At 40.6% G+C, this 8,856-nt stretch overlaps 1 protein-coding gene across 2 annotated transcripts; it reads right to left on the bottom strand.

The window, feature by feature from the left end:
* Positions 1–1,467: 1,467 nt before the first annotated feature.
* On the bottom strand, positions 1,468–7,414 carry LOC124278165 (retinol dehydrogenase 7-like). 2 transcript variants are annotated; one of them, XM_046713902.1, is made up of 6 exons: positions 7,295–7,414; positions 4,979–5,306; positions 3,762–4,020; positions 3,295–3,458; positions 2,384–2,624; positions 1,468–2,141 (listed from the first exon to the last, which is right to left on the bottom strand). In XM_046713902.1, the coding sequence occupies exons 2-5, from the start codon at positions 5,295–5,297 to the stop codon at positions 2,395–2,397; spliced, it is 972 nt and encodes a 323-aa protein (XP_046569858.1). In that variant the 5' UTR covers positions 5,298–5,306; positions 7,295–7,414; the 3' UTR covers positions 1,468–2,141; positions 2,384–2,394. The 2 variants fall into 2 exon arrangements, with proteins under 2 accessions (XP_046569858.1, XP_046569857.1); XM_046713901.1 differs by lacking the exon at positions 7,295–7,414 and adding an exon at positions 6,510–6,634.
* Between the last annotated feature and the right edge of the window lie 1,442 nt (positions 7,415–8,856).

The following is an 8,856-nucleotide window of genomic DNA, read 5'->3' on the forward strand; positions in this document are numbered from 1 at the left end:
ACCAAATGGTACTGGCATTGATACTCAGTTGCATTTAGAGTAATTATATACATATTTCATTTTATATAATTTCAACCATCGCATTTTTGGCTGCATGTATCCATTCCATTTAGATTTAAGATATCATCCAAGTTATCAAATAAATAAGAGGATATCAAGCTGATATAACATCTTGTAATGTTCATATCGTTCAGTTCAGTTCATAAATATAATCTTTTTGGCATAACATGATGGTAGAAGTCTGTACGAAGCTCTGGGCGAAATGGATAACAACCTACTTTTACATATTGTATTTGCTGATAAAAAGCAAATTCATACACAGCTATAGATGAGTATATGTTACTATGTTGCATTTTGTTTAGTTGTTAATTAACTTCCATGCGCATCTGTTCACAAGCTGTCGACAACAGTGAATCTATCAGGGGGCAAACCTCCCCATCAACAGGGTTAACACCGGTGCACCAACAGATTCTCCATGTTCGTGGGGTTATTGAGATTTTAAGGTTTTGAAGTAACACAAACACTGTTACAGAATAATTCATTGTTGAATGAACGTGATCTGCCACAGACTAGGGCCAGTGTTGTCAGAGATTCGGTCTTGTCAAACCAAACAATAGGTGAGGTTTGGTGGTTGTGTGCGTATATCCGTGTGTCTGCGCGTGTGCGTGTGCGTATGGGAGTACGAGTGTTTGTATGAGTGAGAGGTTACTTAACTTAAAATCAAGCCTTACTGCCAGGTTATCCTGAGTTTATTTTAGTGATTATTTTCGAGTGGGTGAATATTAAGACGATAAAGCTATTCTGTTTTCAGTTTTGCGGTCCTTTATCGCTGATTTAAGAACGCTAAATGTGATTTAAAAACCGAACGCGCTAGTCATATATGACTCAACTGAGGCTCGACACAGATATGTACTATTCATTGTATTGTAACACGATAACTGGTTTGTAAGTTCGATTTGCCTGACTTCATGATTAGTTTACATGTTACAAATAAACAGTTTGCAATCGCAAACGTAAATAAAGGGTAACCAAAATTATCCATATTTAGGATTTTTGCAGACATCCTTGAAACAAACTATACCTTTCATGGGTAGAATGCTTGAGTATTTGCCCTTAGAGTACCCCAACTGATTGGCTATGCTTCCATAAAAATACATCAAACAAATATTGGCTAATCCCACCAGTGGAGCAGCTATGTAGGCTCTGTGGCATTATCGACTTCGAAGACTTCTCAACAGACTACTTTACTGATTTGCAGAATGTGCACATTGGTGGTTTTGTTCATCCTTAAACACAAAACATCAGTCAGTTCTTATATAACCTTTATAAATGTTCAGAAATGAATGCTTTTAAAATGACCTCACGAAATTCATGTTCCACATTGAAAACAATTAAACATATTTGTACAGATAGCGTCTGTGACATGTTTGTTAAGGAGCCCAAATCGCTAAAACAATTTTGCTGTACTCAAGTCAAGTCAAGTTTATTGTATACAAGTCTTCCGGCCCATATGCAAGGAGTTACATACATATACATAACTATAATACATAATACAATGAAATTACTTGGATAACCTATCATTTCTCAAGACAACAGCATGCTTTACAAACAGTGAAAGGTTACGGGTAACAGTTTCATTTCTGGAAGTGAGAATCGAGACAAAGGCTATTGTTGGATATTTTGATAGATAATTACTTGAAATATATTTTCTTCTAAGATCATCATAATATGGACATACAAATATAAAATGAATTTCATCTTCAATAGATGAAGTGCATAATGGACAAATTCTCATATTTCTTTCTACAGACAATCTTCTATCTTCAATAATACTTAAATCTAAAAGACCTAGTCGGAGCTGAACAAATGTGCGTCTGATATTTCTTGATGTCAATACAGATAAATATATTTACTCAAGGAAGTAACATCTGATGAGGACATTAGATCAGATTCTCTTCTTTACCATGAACTCAAGAACAATCCAACACTGGTCAGGTTGTTGTACAACACACCCAAGATTTGATCCCAACAGATGTCGCAATCCAATATAGGTCTCCAGCACCACCAGAGATGGTGCGCCGGTTGCTGAGTTTAAATAGACTGATGGACGTAAGAAGGGATACACCATTGTTGGATGGTAGCTGAAACAAACAAAATCTGGTCATTGTTCAATGACGATAGATGGGTTATCATGTTTACGTTTTCGACAATAAATCTGCAGTGTTCGGCCACTGATTTCATCCGAGGAACATTTTCATAACGTTTGTAATCTTTCGGGTAAATTTCATTTTAATTTCATTTTTCATTTTGTCCGGAAGTCCAGTACTTGACCGGACGACAGACAAGATCATTTGCGTTGTCCGTCACATTTCTTTTGGCCAACCTGTCTTAATCTTAACGTCGAGAGAGAGCTCCTTCTGGCACTTCATAGTTAGCAGAGAGTATCCGGTCAGAGATCCACTCAGGCAGATTCCACAGCAATCTAAAGTAGTATTTGCAGTCGTTTCCCACCAGGTAGCGAGTGCGGGGGAATATGGCGGTGATGGCGTGTGTGTAGGCGTCCACAACCAGGTGCGTCTTGGGGGACGCTACGTCACATGCGACTTTGTCAAAAACCGGAAGCACTAGAAATTAGAGATTAGAGAATCTAAATCTGTTTCCTATGTTATTTATTATTAAACATGTCAGTCATGAGGTGTAAAAGCCCACCAGCTGCTAAACTTCCGATTGCCCCACGACGGAATGACTTGATTTGGTGCGGAACATCCTTCTAACACAGATTCCGATCTAACGCTCCCATCATTCCTCTTTTCCCACTCTCAGAAATGTAAATTTCCTAAAATCACCAATTACAAAATAATAAAACGGATACTTTCATAAAGAAAGCAAAACGGCGAAAGCAGTCATGTGCGGATGTATCATGGATATATTAAGTTATGTTCGACTTCAAATTGTGCTCTCCAAAGACATAGAAATAGAAATGGAAGACAACGGGCGGAGTGTTATGTTTTTCAATCTCAACCGCATGGGATGGGCTTCGTGGATCAAGAGTATGAACATCACCACGACCAATCTGCGGGGGAGAGTTATGAAATATGGGCACCAAGGTGACTGCTTTACACCTTCACAAAGTCTCTGTGTTCACCTGAGTAGCCACGAGTGACTAACGTCTTCCGGCTAAGCCGCCAAAGATGTGTTGACCCACGGACGGACATACGACATAAATAAACACATATCAAGCTGAGCAACAAAGTGTGTTGGGGATGCACGCAGATGGGAATATATATTTGTTACCTTTCCGAACGAATTCTTTTCCGTAATATCGTTGGACATCCGGATCCGTCTGCTTAAAACTGTTCTCAAAGGATGTCTTCATAGCATCGGTGTTTAACATGTTTGTTCTGAAGTAGCCAGGCTCCAGTAAATGGACGGTCACACCCTGCTTTAAAACCTCTCGTCTGGAAATACAAAACACTCCGCTACTACTCAAACAACTACAAATCAGGTACATGTATAACACAACATATCCACTGAATAGCCTTGACAAAAGGATGACTGAGGGAATGAGATTTTACGCCACCTGTTGCTGTATTCCAGCCATACCACACAGTACGGGCAATACGTGGCTTCACACTGCGTTCCTATGTTGGGATTGGAACCCGAGTCTTCTACAATACTGACAACACTAAGCTAGTTAACTAGACAAAGGGATCTTTCACTGAAAAGAACTAATATTTTGCGTTAGATGTGAACATTCAAACCTGAGACAATCTGTAAATCCTTCGACGCCATATTTGGAGACAACATACGGTGCAAACGCTGCTGCAATCCTTCCGATCACGCTAGAGACATTGACTATGCGTCCTTGACCTTTGCGTACAAGTGGCAGAAATATTCTTGTAACGTCAATCACGCCGTATAGATTGATCGAGTTACACCGTTCATAATCTTGCCTTGTCATCCATTCCGACAGGCCAAGTGCCCCGGTTATACCAGCATTGTTGACGACTGCCCACAGCCCTGTAGGAAGACAAACCAGAACACACAAAGCTCTAGTAGCGCTACGACTATCGTAAGTCAATTTTACAGTATAGGAGGTACGAATGCTACGAGAAAAGTAGCATTGAGACCTTTGGCTTACGAGAGTTTTGTGAAACGGGGCCCAGGGACATATATGCTAAACAGTGAAATTGTCACTAGTCACTAGTCGGACAACTCCAAAGATTCCACTTAAAAAGCCATTTATGTAATACATGCACATAACGTTTTTCATGTCAATGTTTTGGGGTCACTCAGCTTCTATTCTCAATCATCATTGCTTTTCATTTGAGGATGTCATAAATAATTGGTGACTGGGGATATCCCCAGCATGCCTTTGACGGACATATCTGTCAGTCTGGCATTATTAATATATTCTACAAGGTGTTTCAGATTCATTCTCTGAGGTAGATTGAAGTAGTAGTAGTACGTAGTAGTAGTAGTAGTAGTAGTAGCAGTAGTAGCAGCAACAGCAGCAGTAGTAGTAGTAGTAGTAGTAGTAGCAGCAGCAGCAGCAGCAAGCAGCAGCAGTAGTAGTAGTAGTAGTAGTAGAAGTAGTAGTAGTAGTAGCAGCAGCAGTAGTAGCAGCAACAGCAGTAGTAGTAGTAGTAGTAGTAGCAGCAGCAAGCAGCAGTAGTAGTAGTAGTAGTAGCAGCAGTAGTAGCAGCAACAGCAGTAGTAGTAGTAGTAGTAGCAGCAGCAACAGCATTAGTAGTAGTAGTAGTAATAGTAGAAGTAGTAGTAGTAGTAGTAGTAGTAGCAGGTGTAATTGTTGTAGTAGAAGTAGTGGTTGTGGTAGTATTGGCAGTAGCAGTTGTAGCAGTAAACGTGGTTGCTGTAGTATAGGTAGAAGTTGTAGAGGAGGATCAACTGTGATTCTGCATGCGTGAAGTTTTCCAGTACGGTTATAGCTTAGAGTGGAATAATCGTAAATAATTACCTTTATTTGACGGAAGTTGTTTTTCTACTGTTGCACGCGCCTTCACAATACTGTCGGGTTTAGTCACATCCAACGACAACGTCTTCAGTCGGGCAGACGACACTTTCCTCAGTTCATCTGCTCCTCTTTCAGAGAAACACGCTGCAAACACGTTGAAGCCGAGGGAGTCCAGTCGTTTGGCCAGTAGGTTCCCAAAGCCGGTGTCGCAGCCGGTGATGAAGACGTAACGCTCCCCATATTTGCCGACAGTTGGAAGTCTCATCAGCTCCTTCAGGAGAAGAAAAACCACCACCGCAGCTACAACGTACAGCCACACCATCTTGAATACCTGGTGTGATGAGAGAGAAACCAACATCTGTTGTATGTTTCATACTGCACAGTCTCTGTGTTCACAATAATTACATATATGAACGTCGTCAAAGCGAGGCTTTCCAGATTTGGGAGGACAAGTTACAAACAGAAGGAAAGACTGACACGTTAAAGACGAATTTAACTTGAGAAGGACCATTTGTACCACCAGCCTTTAAATGCCAAGCAATAGAAACACCTATTCTTGTGAGGCTGCAGTTGAAATTGACTTGGGTGAGAGATGGAGTGTTTGATGGCATTAGAGTGTGAGTTAGTGAGAGATTGTTAATGACTGGTGATCGAGTAAATGAGTGTTTGGTTGAGTGTGCATGAGTGAGTGTGTGATCCGCTAACTGAATGTACAGCGATGTGTGTATTCAGGGGTGACTGAATAACTAAGTATGTGATAGCGTGAGTGTGCGAGGTCACGTGAGTGTGTAACCAAGTCGGTGGTTGAATGATTGAGTGTGTTTGAAAGTGAGTCCTGATGAGTGTGTGCGTGCGTGCACTATGCAAAACCCTTTTCGGAAATATCTTAAAACCTAAATAAGCAGACTTCCCTCAGTCATTCTAACATGCTAGACATACATGTAGCGCGGAGTAGTAGGGAAAGGGCGGACTAAATGCACTCACTGCTGCAACATGCAGAAGTCTGATCACAACTAATGAACTGACACAATCCCTCAAACCTGCCATCACAATGATTCCTGACTTATTTTCACAAAACCACATGTTAGCCTTACTACTGATAGGATCACATGGGTAGTATTAATGCTAAGGAGGATGATAATCGATACTACACATGATGAGCAGGATCAATACTGGCTGTACATGTACGACTGGCGTTGGGTGCAAGTGACACATTTGATCGTTCCGATATACTCTTGCATTACAAAAATGGGCCCGTAATTCGTTTGCCACATGATCAAAACATGCATATGGGAAGAACTTGCCTAACATCTGCCCTCTGAAATGAACATAATTTACAGACAAACGGTTCCTAAATAATAATCACAAACTATAATGAAAAGGAGTCCACATCCAGACTGGCCACAGTTTCTAGATTTGCATGGACGTACTTGGGTCTATTTGTTTCAGGGTTTGCATTAATATTGCAGACTATGTGTTTACATATCCCTGTATCTAGCCTATTGAATTCTTTATAACGTGGCACATGTCTCACTTGGGAACAAGAGGTAAAACAGGTATTTCCTTTGTTAGTTAAATCCGTTTATCACAGTGCACACAAATCAAATAATTGCGGGATCAGCCTGATGTAATTCAAGTTGGAAAATGGACGGTTAGACACTGAGGCAAGTGATTACGGATGAAGCCATTGTCAAGCCTCTCCAGTAAGAGGATCAGGTTGGCTTAGATTTGCCTGAGTGGACTATAGACTGACGCACTAATAGAGCTGATAATGACTTGTGAGGTAAGGCCATATATAACATTGTTCTTGTTTCTCATTACCGCCCGATCCAAAATTCGACCCGACCCTAAGATTTTTTTGATTTTTTAAACAAGAAAAAATAACTTTGACTCTCAAAATGTGCATGAATGTTTTACACTTCTAAGTTTTTATTTTCTATCAGAGTAAAGGTGTAAATTTCAAGAGAAGCCAAGGGGTTTGGGACATCAAATAAACTAAAATGTAAAAAGAAAATCCTCCCGACAAATATTTGTTTTAGAAATTGATGAGAAACAAGGATATTTTTTTTGTGGCCTTACCCTGACCCATAATGACCTACAGATACTATCTCTTACTGGCGATATGAAATGTATGTCACCATTGACTTCGCCTAAACAACGACACACAGATGACTAGGACCCACATTCTGTGGTATACAAGCCAGTCCTAACATCAGCACATGCCTGGGGTGTGTGTACCTACATAGTAAATGTATCACGAATACCATGTAGGTGTGTATACCTTACAAGACATACTGCCAACAATGTACATCGACTTACAGTTTGCCGCTAATGTATTCAGCGGCGAGACACTCTCAACTCCAGGCAGGCTCGTATCTAGGACGCCTTTACACGCCGTCTTTAGAACGTACCTGACCCGGGGACGTGGCTACCCCTCACACACAGCGGTATCTCGATTGTCCCATTTCAGCTAGAATCCGCTCTCGACATGTTTCTAGATTAGTGCAATATAATTCAAGATATTTCTTTTTTTGACATAAATACAGCCTATGCAATACAGCGTAAGGAAATTATTTCATTAAAAAGTGTCCATCTTTGAAAATGTAAATATTTATATATGTTAAAGAGTGAGATTTGTTAGTTATATTTCACCGCAGTGACAGAAATTCGATATTTTCACTGCAGTGAAATATCACTTTGGCGGAACAGTACTACTTCGTGGCTCAGCAAAATCTTCTGTCCAGCATCTTGTTACAATACACAATAGCTGGCAATGTAAACATATACATCTGGTTAGCAAGTCTGGGCATTGGATGACTTGCGTCCAGTGAAGAAAAGTGGGACCGATCAGCTGATCACCGAGTCATTCAGCGATCCGCACTGAGCGAGTGGGACTGTGACTGACTGTTCCTCGCTGTGTTGCGTCGACTTCACGCCTCGCTTCGTGCAAGTTTACCCCGTCCAAAACATTTAAGTTACGTGCTGTCTACATTCAAAAACTGACATTTCATGTCCATTTCATGTGCAAGTGACGTAATTTCGCTCAGTTGACAGCGGTCATTGCCTATATTGATGCTTATTGACACAGTAAATATATGGGTTTTTTCACGATCGCGTTATTCCCTTTCTCTCGGTCCGCCATGTTTGTTTGTCGTTATCTTTTATCGACAACTGTTGCATTGATAATAAGACAAGAAGCTTTCAGTACAACATTCTTCAACACAAACTTTTCGTCCCAATGTACTGACTGACTGAGTTTAGTTTTACGCCGCTTTTAGCAATATTCCAGCAATATCACGGCGGGGGACACCAGAAATGGGCTTAACACATTGTGCCCATGTGGGGTATCGAACCCGGGCCTTCGGCGTGATGAGCCAACGCTTTAACCACTAGGCTACCCCACCGCCCCTCGTCCTAATATAGGGATATCTGACAGAAGTCACTGTTTTTGGTGTTTTTGCACTGAGGAACCAGAAACACTTGAACATCTTTTCTATGATTGCAGGAAAAATCAAAATCTGACAGTTTCGAATATGGTTTGAAGAAACAACCAAGACGAAATTAATAATATCAAAATCAATTATCTTACTTGTAGACCCCAATCAAAGCATTCTGTTAAACCATTTGTATAACATTCTCAAAAATACAGACACAAATTTGCATTCCCCAGGCTTGATTAAAAATATCAAGCAAATTTATAAATTTGAAAAATATATTTACGGCCCTGCCAGTACCACATTAAAAAACAAATGGTCAACATTGATACCGATACTTACAGCCGAACAAATTGAAACCCCGCCCCCCTTCCCCGGCCCCTCCTTCCCCGGCCGTCTTCTTCCTCTCTCTCTCTCTCTCTCTCCTGTCTTTCTCTTCCTATTTCC

Source organism: Haliotis rubra, unplaced genomic scaffold (assembly GCF_003918875.1).
Source record: "Haliotis rubra isolate DU_JTF1 unplaced genomic scaffold, ASM391887v1 Scf232, whole genome shotgun sequence".
In the NCBI taxonomy this organism is placed as follows: Eukaryota; Metazoa; Mollusca; class Gastropoda; order Lepetellida; family Haliotidae; genus Haliotis; species Haliotis rubra.

Coding starts and splice junctions, on each gene's coding strand:
- LOC124278165 (XM_046713902.1), bottom strand. CDS start 5,297: ATGGTGTGGCTGTACGTTGTAGCTGCGGTGGTGGTTTTTCTTCTCCTG. Junction 3,459..3,761: donor GGATTTACAGATTGTCTCAG/GTTTGAATGTTC, acceptor TTGTATTTCCAG/ACGAGAGGTTTTAAAGCAGG. Junction 2,625..3,294: donor AAAAGAATTCGTTCGGAAAG/GTAACAAATATA, acceptor TCTAATTTCTAG/TGCTTCCGGTTTTTGACAAA.